This window comes from Plutella xylostella, chromosome 4 (genome assembly GCF_932276165.1).
Source record: "Plutella xylostella chromosome 4, ilPluXylo3.1, whole genome shotgun sequence".
Classification (NCBI taxonomy): Eukaryota; Metazoa; Arthropoda; class Insecta; order Lepidoptera; family Plutellidae; genus Plutella; species Plutella xylostella.
This window is the reverse complement of record NC_063984.1, coordinates 5,402,931-5,424,206: the sequence shown is the minus strand read 5'-3', so window position 1 is coordinate 5,424,206 and position 21,276 is coordinate 5,402,931. Positions and strand designations below refer to the sequence as shown.

At 38.8% G+C, this 21,276-nt stretch overlaps 1 protein-coding gene across 8 annotated transcripts in view; it reads left to right on the top strand.

Moving 5' to 3' along the window:
• The window catches only part of LOC105380345 (neural-cadherin), a 245,928-nt gene that overhangs the window by 98,060 nt on the left and 126,592 nt on the right, over nt 1-21,276 (top strand). Inside the window, exon 14 of one of the 8 annotated variants that reach the window (XM_038121154.2) lies at nt 15,145-17,127. The exons of the other annotated variants lie outside the window; for them this stretch is intronic. Coding sequence (XP_037977082.2) covers nt 15,145-15,188 — 44 coding nt within the window. The 3' untranslated portion in view covers nt 15,189-17,127. Of the gene's footprint in view, nt 1-15,144; nt 17,128-21,276 lie in introns of those variants that run through there. 8 annotated transcript variants of the gene reach the window in all.

Below are 21,276 nucleotides of genomic sequence, written 5' to 3'. Positions count from 1 at the left end.
TTTTCAAAGAATTACCAACCTAACAATAAAATATTTCCATAAGTGTCAAATAAAAAAAAAACTACCGGGTGCGTTCAAGTAGCATATATTTTTTTGGAAAAAAATGTTGCCATGTTGAGGTGGCACTTATTCTACCATTGCTTGATTAAGGGTTAATTAAATCTAGAAATTTTTACTTCTGCGTTATTGGTTCGCTTAAAAATAAAATCAATTTGGTGATTTTTTTTACTTACGAACATAAATACGTACAATTGCATATGCAACTTAATATAAATAATCAGATTAAATTTACATATATTTGGAAACATTAATTATTACTAAAGTTCATGTAGTCTACCTATCTATCAACTTATACATTATAAAAATATATGTTCCGGGAACAAGATGAATTCGAGGCTAGAAAGTTTCAAACTTGGTACACAAGTGCACAGGTACGCAGCTCACTGGTCTTTCGATATTACTCGTACAAAGCGAGTTTAATACAATACTTTGATAGTTCCGCACTCTCAAAAGCCATACAAAGTGACGGTTCAGTGGGTCCGGCGTAATACTGTTGCCGATACTCGGGTGGCATTTGTAGAGGGATTGGAAGTAAGGCCTTATACTCGGGTAAGTTTGCCAACCCGATACGAAGTTGCGACCGCGACCCGCTCGGGGACAGTTAAACGACTCATTGTTCACTCTCGACTACAACTTTGATCGGATTAACCGAGTTCAGGGCTTTCAGTCGCGACTTAGTGACTCGGCCCCTAAATGTGTGTTTTTCTTAAGTTTTGCTCCGGGGTCAAGCGGCGGCGGCGGCGCGGGGGCTACTTGTTACGGAGACAGATTATCTGTCGCTCAACCTGTCCCCCCCGCGTCCCGCGTCTCCTTTTTCCTCCAGCGGTTGATGAATTGAAATAATATATAGTTCCTTGTTAGTCAAAGAGCTTCTAAAGATAACGACTTATAAGACAGGTTTTCATCCTGTGTAATTTTCATTTTGACATTTCGATAGTCGTCTTTTAGATATACATCTTAATTGGTATTGATGTAGAGACGACAGTGTGTAAATATTAACACAATATTGTAGACATTGATGCTAAATACACATAATTATTGTGTACTGTATCTGTCTCCCACCTATGATATCACAGTTGATGTTGTTTCATTGGTTAAACGCAATATGTGGTATATGCCTGCGACGGTATTGACAGTAGGTTGTTTGTAGTATTGGTTCTAAGTTTATTGATTTCGAAGGGAGTAAATTATGTTAAGGTGTATTTGGTAAAGCCGCCTTTTGTACCCTAATTAAGTTGCAATTTGTTATTCCTATGATTCTTTGTTGGTGTGCAAATAAAGAGTATTCTATCTACATATATATCTAATGGTCACAGATAATATAGTAAAGCCACATTTTAACAACAAATGGTCTGACCGTGCCGTCCGGTGCCGGTCGGCCTCACAGGTGGGGTTCCGGCTCATTACATTTGAGTTACTTTCACCAAATCACAGCAGCCCGCCGCCACCGCCGCCGCCGGCCTATGAATAAACAAGATGCGGGTGCGGATCGCGCGCTGATCGCCTCATTTGTAAATGTCCTCTCGTAAACACCCACCTGTGAGCCTCGCTCAAGAACAATGCCACCCTTCACTATAGAACTGGGCTAAATATCACTTACTGTGACTCGAGGACGGACGCAATTTGCGGCCCAGATAAAAATAGACGTAAAAACTTTTAGCTTGAATGTGGATGAAATTATTATTCGTTGCACCGTAGAACTTTATATAAAACACGCGATGTCTGCCACCCTGCACTCTTTTGTTTTCGAATAATTTAAACTTCTACTCCGCTATTCGAATTGGGGAGACGCGATGTCGTCGACAAAAGTTGAAATGAAATTGCCGGCCTGGTATAATTTAGTTTTTAATATCTCTAAGACCCGCCGGGAGGTTTAAATAAGGAGCGCTGTATCGCAACTGGAAGTTGAACAGAAATGATAGAGTAATCCTGCTACTCATTCACGACAACAAGCCCCTTGGCATTGAGCAGGGATTTGCAGCGCAGACTGCTGATAACAAGCGACTGCCTCTGCAGCGACTGGGGACCTCGGCGTTTGTTTTAAATACCAGCATAAATCCTGGAGCTAAATACAGAAATGCAGAATATAGCCAGCAGAGCGCATTAGCGAGGCTCGGACATGTGCGACTAAAACAATGATTAGTGAAATGAGTGCGTGACGCTGACGAGCCGGTCCCAGCGACGAGACATACACGTATGACAATAATTATGTAAATAGGATATTCGGGTGCTGTGAGCCGCCGCGCCAATGGAATATGGTGCTTCCATAATGTGCAGATTTAACGAGGCCCGGCGCTCGCTGCTGCATTGCGCGGTGCCGCTGCTCCGTGACACATTTCACCAATTTAGAGTTATTACCTTTGCGCGTGTACCGGAATACGAATACGTTATCTTAATGGACAAAGTACCTGGGTATAAATATTAATCATGCAAGGAAGTCGCGTGGGCCACTCTGTGGATGATCTGCGTGTGACAAGTTATACGTAAAGATTAATTACACCGCAGTGGGATTGCAGCGTCCGCCGCTGCGACTACTCATTAATAATTTACAATGGTAATTATAAGACGGCGCTTAATGCTCCAGTGTGCACTACTCTGTTGTGTAATAATTTACTCCAACTAAATTAACTTCGTGTAGAGGATTTTCCTAAAGGAAAACAGAATATCATCATAAAAAAAGTATTCGCGAGCCATTTGAATAAATATCGGGAGAGGGATCCATTTTTCACCGCGCTGGTGATAATAATGACGCTATTTATCAACGGCTCGAAAGGGTAGGTAATTATTAATGTTATATTTTGGCGGTTTCGTTTGTTTACTTACACTTTTGGGCTATATATTTCGCAGTTAACGGGAGAACAGTAGGTTATTCCGTTCGGCGCGAGGATGGCTCCGAATGATTTATTGTTGTGTTGAATATGCATGTCGAGATGAAAAATGACGACAAACGTGCCCTATACGTGAGTGCGGGCCGCGAGGCGCGATCGAGCCGCCGCCGCCGCCGCCGTCGCCGCCGTCGCAGCCGCCGTCGCTTTCTGAATGTGTCACTCTGCGGAAGTCGTTAACAAGATAAATCGTGGACCACATAAGGCCCATAATCCTTTTAAACAGTTTAACTGGAACCTTTTTCACTACTTTTCTCCCCGAGTGCGCTTTAATCGAATGGCCAAAATATATAGTCCTTACCCATTTTCGTTTCGTTAGAGTCCCCTTTACGCAAGCTTTAGGCGTCCATATACCGGCGATTTACCGGATCCGAGAGTGTGAGGCTGTTTCCGTGAATTATTTTGTAGGGATTTCGAAGTACAATTTATCTAAATGAACAAACAGTGAGGGAGGAAAACTATTCAAAATCAACATCGTTTTCCTGGAGCCAATTTCGTAACCGCTGCCGCTGACTTAGAATATTTGATTTTATCCAATATATAAGTACTAGTAATTTGATATGTAATGTGATACTAGATGCTCGCTGGTGCAATTAAACTGTTGGCAAATTGAATCAAGTGTGAGAGCAATTCGTTTAGGAGTTCCAAGATGTCACGTAATCTGCGACATAGAGCCCCGACTGTTATTTGCAACTTCAATTATTTTATGAAACTGTTCTGAGCAATGTTGTACTATAAAACGATATATTTATTATTTTATAAGTTCCATTTGGTCAAAGAAAACGGTCCTAAAGCTCACCTAAACAAAACTTTTGTATTTACTAAACGTTCGCTTTTATCTTTGAATAACTTACCCAAACAAAAAGTATTTGGATTGGAAGTTTTATTGTTAGAAGTCATGACTGTTTCTATTTGTATCCATCAAGAATCAGGGTCACATTACAATCTCAGTTACAATATCATACACAATATATTTTTAAGATTTTTTTAAAGATTAAACAGGAGTTTTAACTCTTTAATTTGATATCCTACATTCATATATGTATTTTTTGACATATTTAAAACCGTATGTAAGTTCGCGTCTAAGTTAAAACCGTATGTAAGTTATCCAGAAATCAGTATGAGAATTATAATAAATTACGTTTTCGTCGAATCGTATTTATCGTAGGTATCATGTTTTTGCATATCGCGAAGACTTCTTAAAAGTCTCACGCGGTTTCCAAAAAGTTTCGAGACCACGAACTATGTACAATACATTGGGATGTAGTTTTGTTTTCATGTTCGCCGTAGCATTGACAAAATAACTTTAGTGCAGATCTATTCAGAGCGAAACTTAAGTATTTCCAAACTTGTTACTCTGTTTGTTTATTGTAGATCTTGGAAGAGTTTATGTATGAATTTGCTTATTGTTCAGCAACTGCGAATATTTCTAGAGAATGCTTATTACTATAGTATAACTTCTTTTAGCGCGATACTGCTGTTGTAGGTTGGACGGAATAAAATTTTACTAGTAAAGTTTCTTGAGCTCTTAAATTGCCGAGTTTCGATTCAACTTCCAGTAGTTGTAGAATATAAAGCCCGTAAATTGTTGCTGAACACTACAGGATGTACGTATTAATTTCGTGCTACGTAGGTACGGATAAAGTTTAATCAGGAAATTTACATATAATTTGGAAGAGTATTATTAACTCCGAACATAAGCATTTAACCTTTTTAATCGAATACACTTCGAGAGGAGAGAAGCTTTAGAGAGCAAACAAACCGTCCATTTGAGTGATTTGCATGCTCTACGTTAGTTCGGCTTGAAATTTTAACAAGAGGTTGTTAAAGGCTTTCAAATTACTCAGCAGCTGTCTGAGGGTTATTAATTATACTCATTTCCTTGAAATGATTAAATTGTGTGTTTGAAAGTGTATTCTGTAGTGTAGTGTCCGGAAGCGAGCAGGGATGAGCGGATTATGCGTGGTCGCTGCGGCGCCGGCTCGCTCTAATGTGTATCCGATACACACCGCGCCGCTCAGCACAGATCCCCTCCGCCAGTACGTGCCATTTAAAACGATTCCGAATCTCATTTTAGTATATCTTTCATCTTATAAATGGTATTGGAGTCCTTGCTACCGCACGGTACAAGCGGAATATAGACAACATCGATACCGGAGTCTGCAAACGTAATGTTCAATTGAACAACCACAAATTCATGGTAGAATGGTTTTGCCAGTTATTGCGATTCCGTTGCAGAGACACGTTTCGAATAAATTAAACTGCAATTTTGGGCCTTTAATATGGAGGGTTGTCGGCGGTATGATCGCATGCCGGCGATGATGTGAGTAATAGTGGCACACAGAGCGGCTGGAATACAAAAGGGCTTTTCTGAGTCGGGGCCGCACAGCCCTAGCCGAAGCCTCATAATATCAGTGGAGCCAACAACAACACAGTAATTGATGTTCAAATTATCTTAGTTGTAGCTAGGTATTGAGTTACAGGGCTGCGAGTGTGCTTCTCTGTGATTATTCGCTGATATACATAATTAGGTCAGAGTACTTACTTATCTGTATAGCTTGAAGGATTCTATTGTTGGGTGATATCATCTAACCATAGTGCTGGGTAACCAACCGTACAACCTAAAAGTGGGAAATATTAAAGTGCTCTCATATTAAACTTTATTATTGAACTTTATAGTAGTAGTAGAAAGGAGCTTCAATACTTTATACGGTATTGTTTTCTGCCCGCTGCAGTGAAATTATGTTTTAAATATTCAAAGTATTTAATATTATTATAAAAGAATTTCCAAAAATGAATTTTGACGTATTTACCTACATTCATACATAAAATTCAAGTTTAATTAATTTTACGTGAAATTATTCGTTAATCTTTCACAGAAGCCAGACCTCTGACATTTGTTGTTTATAAGTATAATACATAGGTACCTACATAAAAACGAAAAAATATTACATGTAATTTTTTAAAGTACAAATACCTAACGACAAATCATTTACTAGTTGAATTGTGGATTTTCCACAGTTTGTTATTCAAATATCGTATTGTCAATCAACTGAAAGCTATGTAGGTAGGGGTCTAGTTGCAAAATGAATTTCCTAGGCTTGGCACTCGCTCCGTTCGCGGGGCTAACGGAGTTATTCTTCAATCTATACAATCCTATTCTGATAGTGAAATATAGTTATAAGAAGAGCCGGGAGGCGGGCGCCGGGTCTCGCTGGTCTCGAGTTGCAGTTCAAAGGGCATGCTCATGGACGAGGTACACGGTCTGTATCCTATTATATATTATTACAGAATACGTCCTCCTATAACATAATGTTTACTACACATTATGCAACGGTATAGCACTTGTTTGTGAGCCCACATTGCTGTTTTGAACACGGATCCGGGCCCAGTTCACGATCAACAACAAAATTACTGCTTTAAGTGCTTTTGAATGAGTTTCCAGATTTCCCCCCGATCCCTTCTAATGTTCCACGCGGAGAGTTTAGAGTAACATCTCCTATAGAACTTTGCTCTGAACTTCATAACACACATTTGTACTCATCTTCTTCGTATTAATTAGAACTAATTTAATTTACCTGGTAGCTTTTATGGCGATGTATGGATTTCAGTAAAAATTACAAATTATCACGACCTATTTATTTACTTGGCTTAAAATTTCGTTTAAAATTTATTCCAAATTTAAAATATAGACTTGTTAATCTGCTAAATGCTACTGTAAACAATTCTGTCTACCTCAGCACATTACTTGGATTGCGTAGTACATTAGTTCTAGTAAGTCAACCCCCAAGGCGATCATTCACATTGGCTAACGTCGCGTCGCGTCTCCCAGGGGATTTGTAAATACGCGGCTCAGGACTTGTAACAATATAACACTGCCTAATGGTGCTTTCTCAGGCATTTATAAGGTTTTTATAGGGGAACTTTAATGGGCTCTTTAGCTGCGTGATGACGAAGATACTTTTTCAAATAGGGGTCAGTACGTCTTGAAAACACTCCGTCATATTATAAAACTTCATGATTTTGTTTTCTCTTTATTTTAAATGTGTATGGATGAGTAATTTACTGTTCCACAAGATGCGGAAGCGAGGTTGAGCCACATTAAATGAAGCTTCCTGCTACGGAAAGCAACTTGATAATATATCTATGATCGTAAATTTCACACATAAGTTTCGAACGCTGTGGTGCAAGTTGTATTACCAAGTTTGTAGGTATCTAGAATAGGCCCCCTGTTACTGTATCTGCTGTACAGAATAGTTACATAGTACATTTGGTTTACTTTATGGAGAGTTTATCTGAAACCTACTACAAAAAAAGGAAATTTATTGCGTAGATATTCTATAATATTTCAGATGGTTATTGTAATAATTATAGTTATGAAGGTTTCATAACCAAATAACTAAGACAATAAGTAACACTAGAGATAGATTCCTAGATGCAAGACTAAGACCCAATTATAGTAAAATGATAACGTCAGTTATTCGGAGCATATTATTTGAGTCGGGTTACCTATGTGTAGGCGTCGCTAGCGTGTAGTACTAGACCCCACGGGCCGCGGCCGCGCCCGCCGAGCCGACAAACACTGCCTGTCTAATGAGATTCCATCTTAATTATATTTTACTGTTCTTCGTGAAATTCTCCCCAGAGAGTTGCACAATCATTCTGCGGCAGAAACATCCTTTTTTCAGCTTAATTATTTCCTTTTTTACAGTGTCCAATATTCATTTCGATTTTCGCCAAGGGACATTAAAATTCATAGCTCCGCTATTATATTCGACAACATCTGGCGCTCCGGCCACGTTATCTTAGCCTTAAGAATAGCTTTCATAATTTAATTTTGGTTTATACGACTGTTTGCCATACTTCTCACGTAAAATTACGCGAAATTGAAGCGCGCATTCGTATAATGGACATATATCTTTATACTCGTACTCGGAAAACTTTTCATCAACATTTCCATTTCAGGATGTTATTTATATTACGAATGAAATTATAATGAAAATGTTCACTTTATGTGGAAATTTAACAAATAGTTCGTTCAATAAAGCTTTTTATAGTTCCTATCACTGGGTATCTATTCGATTAAAAGTGGAAAGTTTACGAGTTCGCAAGCCATATCTTTTAAGAGCGGTTGGCAGTTGAGTCCGCCATTGTTTTATGCATTGAAGTGGCGTTTTATGGGTGGAGCGTCGTGGAGTGCGGCGCGGCGTCGTGGCCGGTGGCCGGCGGCCGGTGCGAGGCGCACAAGATAAATTCGTGTCGGCAGTTCACGCCCCGAGCGTCGCCAGCTCGTAAAGCGGCTGACGGCGGCGGCGGCGGCGGCGGCTGGCAAGAGGCAGGCGTCGTAAATACGCCGGGTCCCAACACCACACGTATATGATGCGCCGCCCACTCCCGGCTAAAGGGCGACTTACGAGACCCCTGCGTTAATTTAAGCCTTACACTATGAACAGTGCCCTATTTAATCTCGCTACCGTAGTTTCCAGCCGGTAGTCGTTGATTAATTATTTAGTTTAAAGTGTCCGGTCTAAGATAATTTTGTGTGTCTTACAAATACAGATGTATGTAGACGTAATCGTTCCTTACTTAAACGGTAGGTACGAGTCCTTACGCTTATACACTTATTAAGTACAAAGGCAACATGTGAGCGAAATGTTGCTTTGCTCGGTGAAAGGAAATATGTGAATGTATTAGCGGCAGATAGGCGGCGGTTGCTAAGTGGCGGAGCGGCGCAGGTGTAGGGCGTCGTTCGAATGCTCGCCTCTAAATCTCATTCCGCGCGTAGGATACTTAACTGCATCGCTTTGCTCGACAGAATTCGCGACTCTACTTACCTACCTGTATTTTTTCGTCCTCGCTTCCCGGGAGATCTGCTTTACATTTTTATTTTACTCCTTTCAGTCTAATTTAATATGCGGCCCCGTAGAAGGAATTGCGAGAATTTATTTTCACAATGGTTAAGTCGTTCCTGAGTAAAATCTGATTTAACATGAAAATTTGCGTCAAATTGTGTAGATGAACGCTGCTCCAGTCAGTTTATCTCACGTGTTCGTTTGAGCCGCGGCGCGACGTCTCTGATTGCCGCCGTCTCTCCGTGTTTACCAGGAGCTTTGACCTCCTCACACGGTTCACTTATCTATGAAATGAACATTATTTTAATATACCTATAGATATTGGTATTGTACAGTACTTCTTTAAAATTGTAAAAAAATCGTTTTTGCCATATTTTTTGCCGTTACCTATAAACTTAAACAAAATTCTAACATGACTTACCATACCGATTACATTAAGATAATGAATGTAGGATAAATATCTGTGCAGAAGAGTAGAAAGCATTAAACTTCAATTAAAAGAATTTAAATTTTAGTGCTTTCTCGCGGAATGCTGAGAATCTTCTGTGACGAGATTTGTAATTAAATCGTTTGATCGCGGGACCGGAATGTCTCTGGCGAAATGATGACAGCTCCACAAATAGAAAAAGATTATTGTGTTATCTGTCTCGCTAAACCGATTACAACAAACCTCAATTCAGCCTAATAAGATAAAACATTAAGAGATTCGACCTAATCGCTTATTTTCTTTTTGTAGGATCGCAAATTAAACTCCCTCTCCCATTTAATTTAGGTCATAAACATCATTATTCGAAATCTACAGCAGCTATCAGGTTATAAACAGTTTTCACGGCTTTAATTTCGAGTTTACAATATTAGAGTAATGAAAATGAGACGGCTGGGTACAACATTGAATTTCCGTGATCTCATTAGCAGAAACGCCGGTAAGCGTTGCTTATTATATGAGTACTATAAGGAGGAGTGCGTCTTCATTGTAGCTATATCAATTAAGGCGCGTTACGTGCCGGAGATAGGCTAAGGCGCGTGACCGAGTCAGTGTGGCCGCGCCCTTACATCCGCCCGCCCTAACTAAACCGAATCTAACCCTACTGATATACATGTATTATAATATCAAAGGGCCTATGTGTACGCATATTTTTACTACTAAACTTCGCATAGCGATTCGAAATTAATGGTCATAAATAATATTGTTTGCCAAGTGTGTACTATCTAAGTTATAACCATTATTAATAAATTAAGGGCGTGTTACGTGACGCCGATAGGGCCTGCGCGTGACTCTGGCCCTATTTTGAAGCTCTTCTTATATTATCTTGTCTTAAGGTGGGTACTTAGGCAGCTTTTGTATGGTGCTTAGGTACAAACAGTTGAATAATGCATATGCTCACTTTTTTATATGGATCACGTCATTATCACAGTTACAAAATCTATAATTATATATGTATAAATTGCCAATTATTAATGATGAAGTCGCCACTGGTCTCTGTCCCGCAATCTCACTTTCCATGAGTATAGTGATGATGATGATGTCTTCCAAGCCGATACGGCTACGGCGACTGCTAATGAAGATTTAGGCTTCGTTGGTGTGCCCGGATGTGGCTTAATAATAATAATATGCAGACTTTGATTTTAGAACGCAATAAGCCCCGACAAAATGGTAATTAGGTCTAAATTGTGTTTCTTTCAACGTCGAAAATAATTTGTTATTTTCAGTTAGATATTGATTCAATTAAAGAAGCTACAATCAAGGAGCAATGATTGCTTTGTTTACGTCGCGATCCCGTTAATGAATTTTCAGTTTTTCCTTAAACGTCGTTCTGGGAGGTAGCAAGAGAACATTAATCAAGTTTAAAATTGTTGCCGGACCGACTCGAACACGCGCTGTTATCATTTAAGATTCTGCTACTAAAGTACTAACAAGGGCTCCGGCTTAATTAACCTCTGTAATTGGTCTTTCCGAGAGTTGGGTGCGTTACTGAACGACGCACTTGAGGTCAGATGGGACGCGAGATGCTCCCACGGCGATTCTAGTTTTCCAACCCTTCGTTATACCTCCGTAGTTTACATCACAATAGCCGCGCTTATCTCTCTCACTATTATATTCCCCAGGAACAACTCGTTTATGAAACTGTGCAAAATATAACCCCTTCCTTAGCTGATTAGGTTAATTGGCTAAACGTATTTTAATTACGTGCTAAATCGATTGGAATCAATGATAGAGATTAATTGAACACCCGACGTGATTAAGGGCATGCCCTTAACGGTAAAATATAAATCTTGTATGGACTGTGTCCGGAGGAGAGAATTTACGCAGTAGGAGGGATCTGCAAGTAAATATATACTTAATTTGCGCGCTACATTTCCCAAGGAAGGAAGTTAAATCCCTTTGCGTTTTCTTTAAATATTTATGAAGGTCCCAGGACGACGCGACGTCCAGCGACTTTTAATACTTGCGGAAATATTATCATATCCGTGCTACGTAATGAGGGTATAAATACATAAGCACACAGACCCTACAAACAGCCTTTGCTGTGTCATTTTGCTACACATTTTAGGCGCCGTCGTGTTCATATCTGTGGACTGAATTATTACGGCTAGTGTGTTAATACTCGTAACTATTAGGTGGTACACATGTATGTGTATGTACCTTGTACCTGCTTTATTATTTCTTAAAAAAACATTTAAAAATATCTACTATCCGTAGGTATGTTGAAATATTGAAACAAAATACATGATTCAATTATTATTATTCAAAACTTGGTCAGGAAATCTTTAGAAGTAATATAAAGTTAGCAGGTAAGTTCATTACAGAATGACCTAAGGGTTAGCGGATATTCCTGTGGGATCGGCATGGTTCAGAGGAAGGTGTAATTTACTGAATATTGTACGTACTAGAATGAATTGGCACGTATAGCCATTTAATTTTAGAATTACAATTGTTTGTGTAACCATTAGACGTAGTTAATAGCCATTTAGAATTAAAAAAAAAAATACATATGTAATGAAATAAATATGTTTTTTGTTTTGTCATCTGCTCAATATCGTAAGATGAAGTTTAAAACGAAATAAAATATTAAAATTCATAAAATGAATACTTATCGGGTCTTGTAAAGCAAAAAATAGAACACTAAAAAGTCCTGTTGGGGTTCGCCAAGTACTTAGCGGAAGTTGGGACTGTTTTTCTTCGGTTGCTCCAGGCCGCCAGCTCCATTGATGTTATATTATAAGTGAATTTTCCGCAATGTTGCTCAAGGATAATTAGGATGCTTTTCATTTAGAAGAAAATATTTTTGACTTCATAAAATATACGAATTTCTTTTCAACATTTAATTGAACTAAGCTCTGAAATATAACTACAATTCCTTGAATTTCGCTTTCTTACGAGTATAACGTATTTCAAATAGTTTGCCGGAAATAAAGCTTCGCTAGGTAACCTTTCAAGAATAATGCGTTGCCGGAACATTTCAAGACGTTAACAAAGATGGTAGATTCGATAGGAGATAAATTCATTTTGAGAGTGATGATTTATCTAAGGCAGTTGGGCGCCCCCTGTCGCGCCGCCCGCCCCCGCCGCCCCCGCCCCGCCCCGCCCCCGCCGGCGACCCGCGCGGCGTCATCGCTGCCGCTTCCTCTCACTGACATATCTCTTTGATAAATTGCAAAGAATCCACGAAAAAGGTAAAATTATAAAATAATCCGCCCGTCTTCAGCAAAATGCAATACCCGACTCATTTAATAGAAATGTATTTTGAAAGATGAGGTACGGCGATTATGCTCAGAATTTAAATTGTTTTTTCTCGGGTGAAGTTGATAGATATTGTCCTGCGGATACGTTCATAGATGTCGGTGGGGTATTCGTAGTCACGTGATCGGCATGGATATTATCTGGGGGGCTCGTGGCCTCGTGACGCGTCACGTGACGCGGCGGCAGCTGTCGGTGACGCTGCTCGAGACCTTTTTATTCTGCTCTCCGTTTATTTATGACCATGTTAGTGGTGGTTATTACGCACTAGGCGCGACATGTTTCATATGCCCGCCGTGTTGTGTTCCTTCTTTTTCTTTACGCTTATTGAGCTATTTGTCTGAAATGACCCATCCAACTTCCTGCCGCGGCTGTAGCAATTTATATCCGAGTACTACATAAGCTAAACTTTTCCTTTCCACGTCTTTCAGCGGAGATAGCGGGCTCATACTCGTCCGTACATTTATGGATGTTTTAGTAAAGTTATGAGCACTTTTCGCATAGCATTTGAGTTGATGCAACTTCCACCTGAAAGTTTTTGATGCGGTGACAACAATTTAAGTCTTTATTGGTATTCATGGCGCATCTTGAAACTGTGCCCGTTGCGTATCTCAGTAAGCCCTGACATATATTCTTGCTTTTTTGTCGGGCAAGTTGGCAGGAACTTCTCCAATGTTTTCTCATTGCTCGCAGTCTTGCCGAAAAGTTAGGTCATTGATGTCTGTGCGCGCGGGTCCCCCCGTGAGTTACAACAGCGGCGGCGGCGGCGGCGCGTCCACGCGTGTACAATGACGCGACCGCGCCGCGCCGCTCGCTCACTCCCGTCTAACTTACGCTCACATTTTTAATTAACTAATTGATAATTGAAAAACTTTGCAGCAGCCAGAAGACGAAGTTCCCTCGCCTCAGGTACAGAAAAACGGCCCGACCTACTTTAAAATTGACAACAGACCCGTATCGTGCCACTGCAAAAAGTATAACTAATGGTGGTTGTAAAAATATAGATCCTTAGTAGTATAACCTATATCTGTAAGGATTACAAAATCAATTAAGTTAATAAGCGAGAAAATATTTGATAGGTATCTAATTAAAACCAACATTGACTTAATGAAAACTAAATTTCCAGTTCACTGAAGGCTTGCTATTTCATTAAATCCGCTCACTCATTTTCTAAATCCTTTTTCAATGAGTAAAATGTATGGTCCAGTTAATTTGTGATTCCAAGTATGCTCCCGAGTTGGTTAAGTCCATTTGCAGTGATGGACGAATAAATTCAATTATTTATAATGCTACATATGCATTGGTGGGCAGTGATAGGACTATCGATGTAGTCTCCACGTCTAGGGTCGTTGGTTGTATGAAGAGCCCTTAATTACCGGCACTGGCGGTTGACGTTAGGAAGTAGGGACGGTCGGTTAACTGCGTTATCGTTGCGCAATTCAATCACTTGTATGTATGTGTGTATGCTCGGCTCGTGCTCCTAGTGAGAATTCGATCACGCGAGGCTAATTAGCCATACATGTCATATCGTATGTGCAAGACACACTTGTAATTAGTATAGGTACCTAAGTAAATGACGTTGTTTTATTTGCAAAAATTTTTTTTTTTACAAATATTAATTTATTTTTACAAATATGAAATTATGGCGATACGGTTTGCTATCTAGCACCTGAGTACGGTTCGGTATAACTTGCATGTAAGTTACCACTGAATATACCTTCCATAAATGTTAAGAAAACTTCACAAATTTCAACATAATTGTTTTTAGTAGAAATTCCCGGTGATCGATGTTGTACAGGTAAATTGGAAGCTGTCAAGTACCTGAAAGCTTGTTTCTGTGCCAGGTAGGGCACTTACGAAATTCATTTTTTCCTTGTTTTGAAAGAAACTTTTCCGTTCTTTCAACTTTAAAGATTTATGGCTTTTCACCACCTCGCGGCTTTCTTAAGTTTAAGAGAGGAATATGTTTGATGTAAGTAGGTGGTCGAAATAGCTCTGTTATCGAGTGGAGTCTTTTGGTTACCTCGTTGTTTTGTGACAGAAAGAGACGGAGCTATCTCCCGAGCCGCTCCCGCGCAGTTCCGGTCGCGATTCTTCCCCGCTCGTTAACGAAACAATAAATAATGATTGGGACGTCACGTCCGATGCAAGCTTTTGTTTCGTCTTCATATTTTCTGTCGGGTCGGGTCGTTTCCTCGCGATGTGTCTGCCGGCAACTCGATATCCGGCCCGCCGCCCGCTCCTGTAAATTACCTTACAGGCTACGCGAAGGAACTCTAATAATGTTGTTTATTTTAAAGACTTTTGCTTTTCTTTATATTGTATCAATCTCCTGAGTCTCTTGGCAGTAACAAGATTTATATTAATAAAGTATGTATCTACATAATTTATATTTAGTTTTAATACACATATTGCATGTACCCTAACGATATGAATAAATGTGTAATAAGGTCCCTTACCATAATTAATACTAATAATTAATATAATATAGGTATTTCCTTCATAATTTACTTCTGAAATTCCCAATAGGTATAAGATATAACAATTTAATAAATCTGTAATACTGTAAAGCTGCAATAGAAATTTAATTTACCCTTTGTTATTACAGGTAAGCGATTATCGGATCAATATGCACGTGTCTTCTCCAGGTAAGTAAAACATTATTAATTGATCGCCGCCGTAAGCCAGCCATTTTATATTAAACTCAAAGAAGGTACAAAAGTGTTGTAAATTACCGAGGAAACCCTCCTCTTACATGTCCAGGGACGATAATAATTTCACGTTTTAATTCTCCATCGCCACTCGCAAAACTTTTCAATAGAAGAATACCGGTAGGTACGTGCGCAAACTTGGCGAAATAATCCAATATAGATTTGTTTTGTTGCCTTAAGATTCCGCGGTTTCCATATTAATGTTTTAAATTTAGCTTTTACAAAGCTACGGCCAATGATTGCCATTCGATGAAAAGGTTGAATTGTATACAGGCACGGTGTACGGGCACGGGCAGGGTGCAGGTGGACAGGACAATCACGTCGGATTCCAATCGCATTGTGCCGCCATATCGGCCGTATCGTCCACTGCAGTGTTTCAGAGAATGGCAAGGAGTGTCGGACGCTACAAAAAGCGTAAAGCGTATTGTTTTCGCGGCGCGCAGGAAGCGGCCAGCCAGCACTGACAAGCGATCGCTGGCGCTAATGGCGCGCTGCAGCGCTACTCACCCCCACTCACTCCGCCCGACTCCAACCCTTACAATAAACTAAGCGCTAATTTCGTTCCTACTTACTGATACAGCGAAAAGTATTAATTCTTATTGACGACCGCTCGCAATTTTCTCCCGAACACGTCTTTATAACTTTTACGATCCCTTTTGGCTCCTCGGAGTTTCTGAATAAACACTCGGATTACTCTCTATTAGCGCTGATAAAGCAAAACATTTTAGGAAGGGCCCGGCTATTATGGTGGGAACGCAAACATGGAAAGAAAAGAGAATGTCAACATATCTTATTGTAGCTCATCACTGTACATTGCGGAGTGCTCGTAATATCTCCACTTGTATTCCATCATGTAGACGTCATATGTCACACGGCTTAAGACAAAGAGAATAACAGGAAACGCATCAGACACCTGATATGTCTGAATCAATGGAGTGCTGTAGGATGTCGGCAGATTGAGTGACAAAGTGCTCGAGGAGGCCGAGGACCCACGGTGACGTCCACTCCTAGACCTAGACTAATTGCTGCCTCAAAGCGACCGGAAAGATCTAGATATCGATCAACCACGGTACTTACGTAGAGGCGGACCTTTTGACAAGGTGAAAGTACTTGGCCGTAAAGCTCACAGGATCTTGTATTTACTCTGCGAACTCAACAGTCCGAACAAACAGATCGTCGGTGAGATATAAGAAAGGGTTTTTATGAGAACCTTTTCTGAAAGTTAATCTGAGTTCTGGTGAAGCGGAACTAAATATTTGTAAGACTGTTCCCATCAGTATTTGATTGCATGTTACGTATTTATTTATTCAAAAAACTTTGTTGTATACAATATAGATTGGTACAATAAAAAGAAACATTAAAAACTTTAATGGTATATAATTGGCCGACTTATCGCCTAAACGCGTAAATATTAAACATTACTACGAGCAGAACAAAACATTTGATTGATTACCAAATGAAAATCAAAGGAGCAACAGCTGTGGGTTGATTAAAATATTGCCCGGACATTACGTGACATATACAGGGTCTCATTTTTTCAGTGAACTCTGTGTCAGCGAAAGTAAATGTATCCAGAACACTAGCTTAACTAAAAAAAAACATTTAAATAAGTAGGCACCTACAGAATAAGTATTTTTTTCTCGAATTCAGAATTGTTCCTATCACGAAACTTGTATTTCGGCTTAATATTCATTGTTGATGTTTACTGATAAAAGTACACCCTGTAATCGTCATAAATATGGCAGTGATATATGGCTTTTTTGATGTTGTCCACTGTCCAGTATATCCTCTGCTAGTCCGAGGATTATCTATAAGCCCAGTATCACCCAAAAAGTTTCTTATTTTATGTCATGTTTTATGCTTAAAACTCGTTTTCTTTTCTGCTAAATTGTTTGTTTAATGACGTATAATAACGTAAAATATAGTAATATAAAAAGTGTTACCAATTCAAAACTTTTCAACAACATTATTTAATATCTTTTTTATACAATATACAACGGAATATAAACCAGATGCGTTAATCTATGGATTTAACGATGTACCAATAGCATATGTACGATAGCTAAAATAGCCTTACACTGACAAGACCTTTTTTATACAAATTAGGTTCTTCCTCATAAAAACTGACCGATAACTTGTGACATATCGAAGTCATTTAACCCAAAGAGGATCAGGTCTCGTGGGTGATAGTTTGGGCACGTTTGGGTGCGCGGGACGCCGCGGGGCGCCAGTGGAGCCCGAGCCAGCGAGCGGAGCGCCCGCCCGCCCTGTCGCGACCCGCGCCCGCCCTACGTCCCCGCCGACCGCAACCGTCTCTCTGTGACAACTATTGTGAAACTTCATGTTCGGATCTGATCCCAGTGAACCCGATACGGGCAGTTCGCACTCATTCATTGCAGTTCAAATACGATCGGAGTGACGTTGGTTGAAGTGATAAAAATAATTGCCGTTCCGTGAGAGTGTTACAGAAGTATTTAAATTATTATTTTTTAAATTTTATTTTTTTATATTGTGAACGTGCGCTATATTTTCTTTTATACTCGTAAGTATGACAAACGAGAGAAACCGGGGAAGAATGCCCTGGGGCATAACTTTGAGCTAGCTTTTGAACTATGTAATAAACTAATAACGCTGGACTGTATCTAATATTTTAAATTAGTTACAGCTATCTGAGAAATTTATGACTTGAGACTCGCTCAAATTGCTCGCTCAAACGGGCCACAAGATAAAGATGGTTACATTGGCAACATTACTTTAGGCTTTGTGAAGCAACAACTAACGAGAAAATACAACAATTTTAGTGAATCTGTGTTTAAGAAAAATGCTGTTTTCTACAATGAATAAAGAAAACACACAAACAGCAATTAAAATGAATGTCCTGAAAATTCAAACGATAATAATTTAAACAGTTTCATTATTAACAGTCTGTTTCTGTCGGATAAAATTATATTTGGTTGGAAAAGTGGCCAGATTTTGGTTTAAGCTCCGGCCTATCTCGCCACAACTTTCATTGATACCGACGCGATACTATTACGTGCAGCTAAAGTATAAATAAACAAAATTGTACGTAGGTACAAATGAATAGAAACCTGAATGCCTCACTATTAATGCTATTATTACGAGTATAAATCCGTCGGACCGAGCGTTAATTCAGTTTGCTTTTATTAAACAGCATTCATTTACAGAATATAAATTAACTACGACGTTTAAGTTCTTGAAACCTTATCCAATATTATATCTATTAAATAGAGGTAAAATTAAACGCCTAATCTCGTCACATTCATTCACACTAGCGTATTTCTTACATTATTCATAATTTCCCGAAAGTTTCTTTTCATCTTATAAGATTTTACAGTTCTCAGATATAGAAATAAACTTATTTCAGTCTAAGAAATTAAATTTATTTTTATATATAAACCAGTTTCGTATCGAGGTACCTCTAATTCTAATAAAAGTATGGATGCAATTACTAGCAAACTTTGTTCCGTGGCTCGTGTGAGCTCTACTATTTCTGGCCAGCAGTAGATTCTGTCTAATGACATTCCCCACCTGCAGGTTATTGTCCAAATGTCACAGCTCCAACTCATTTATGAGATAAGTTTGTGATATTGCAGGCTGCCAAAGCTGGACACGAGAAAGCTAAACCCATATTTAATATCTGCGCCGTAAGGTCACAAATGCTTATATATTAAGCTAATGACCGGGTCGTCGTAAGGTTGTATGTATACATCTGTAAAAATATGTTGTTGGTAAAGGTTAAGCTATTAAATCTATCCTGTCATTAAATATTAGATTTATTATATTATATTAGTATAGTTACGTACTGGATAAATTTAATGAAAACGCTTAAGCTAAAAGCTTAGCTGAACTTTCTATGCTAAGCTCTCCATACGGAAAACTTCTATTACTCACATTCGACTCATTTTAGTTGAGCACAAATTAAGTATGGGATGCTGCGGAGCGATTACAAGCTGATTTCTCATCTTACTGTCAGTTTCATACCCGAGAAAGTACATCTGATCTCAAGTTAAATACAATTTGGGTATGGAATGCAGCGCTGTGAATGTTTGAAGTATCAAAGTAGAGACTATAAATAATAGTCACCAAAAAAAAAACATGTTTAACAAAGATTTTCCGTTTATTTAACACTGATATTTATTACTTTGTTTATCCGTAGAGAGTAGCCAATTTATTGATAGATTTAATTCTTTGTAGTCTGTTTTCTAAGAAAAAAAGGCAAATGGCCAGGATGTTGTTGGGTCAGTATGTACATAATTAGAATGTTCCAGAAGCAACCCGCGGCTAGAAGCTTCGGTTTTCTATTTCCATTTTCTCTAATTTCGGAGAATGTCTGTAAGCACTAAGGACGGCGATGTAGCCATTCTGGAGTGTGCCAACTGTATTGTTTGAATGAAGACCACAAAAACAAGTACCTACTTATAACAGTAAGTTTTAACTTTTTATACCAGTAAAAAAAAACTCAAAAATTACAAAATATTACTTTTACTTTAAAAGGACAAATATAATTATGAAATTTAATAATCCACATAAGTAAAACTGAATCTAAAAACGTTTCCAGAAGAACTTAAGCAAATTTAATGAAACCTAAAACACCCTCTACTAAGGTACCTCTTTGTGGACTTTGTATTTTACGAGCGTACGAGTAATTACAAGTAAAGTAATAACGAAACGTATTTTTATCCATATTTTATTTTAACTGAGTGCATCAGTGTATTCTGTGTATTTATTTTATTTACTGATGCTTTTTGCACATAGTGCGGTAAATAAGCGAACAAGCGAAATTCACAGATTGAAATGAATGAATACAACAGAATCGATATTTTATTCAGCAAAGTATGACTTTTTCATCCGCCAAGTACAATGCGCAGTAACACGGAAAATAACCTCGATTATTTGGTGTGTTCATACATTTTAGCAAATAACATGCAAATACGGGGTGAAAGGAGTCGGCGTATCGCTCCTCCGAATATAGGATATGAATATAGGATTTTAGACCTTATTACGTGCGCTTCCTTCGCACAGGAAGCTTATTTCCGCGCGCCGCACATTCCTAGCTAGAGATCAGATTCCCGCAGGCGCTGTCGTCAAACGTGTAGTGTGTTCACTCGCTGTAACTGCCATAAAACTAATCCAGGGCCGTCTAAATCTTATAAGTTCCCTGGGGGTGTCAAATTAGAGCGACAAACTTTAAACTTTAGGGCAAGTTGTGCTGAAAAACGACACTATTATTAGAACGTTCAAAGTGTCAAGCTTATTCATCTCGAGCCTAATTCGAAATCTCTTTTCCTCTGTAGAAAGAAAGTATCAAAATTCAAAGAGATTTCTTGTTACTCGACGTTTATCCGCAGCATTAAAATGTGGAGCCAAGAAAAAGTACATTATGTTGCCTTAGAATACTTCTTACATTTATATCGTTTTAACTGCAAGAGTGGAGTCTGCTACAAGTAAATCGTTAAGTAAATGTAGCTTGCTTTTGTACTCTAGTTGTGTGATAAAATAACTTTTATAGGTACTCTTATTTAATAAAAAGCTATACAGAACATAATGTTAGTTAGGTCATTTATATCAATATTTATTATTTACTTAAAGAAAGGACAGGAGATATAATTTTCGGGAGGAAAATATTGTCTATATACTCGTCGATAACCTACTCAATACTGTACTACGACCTTTGCTATTAGTAAAAAAAAAAAATTGTTGTTGGCTAGTAGAGATGTTGGGCGCCCTCATCAAATTCCTTATACATGAAGCGTTTGCTCGGATGCGCTGGAAAGTAAAACTTGAACTGAATTTTTCGTGTGTACCACTGAGGTTTGCTCGTGTTCTTCCCGATAGAAAATCTATTCCCACAGGATTTTTCAATTTCCTGACATAAAAACTTTATATCTTTATTTTATAGAACGTTTTATCTGAAGTAGCAGTAAGGAAAGCTGAAGAGTTTTCATTTTTTGAATTTACAATGCATACGAGTGATGCGTTTTATGTCCTGCGATGTTGTATCGTGCCCT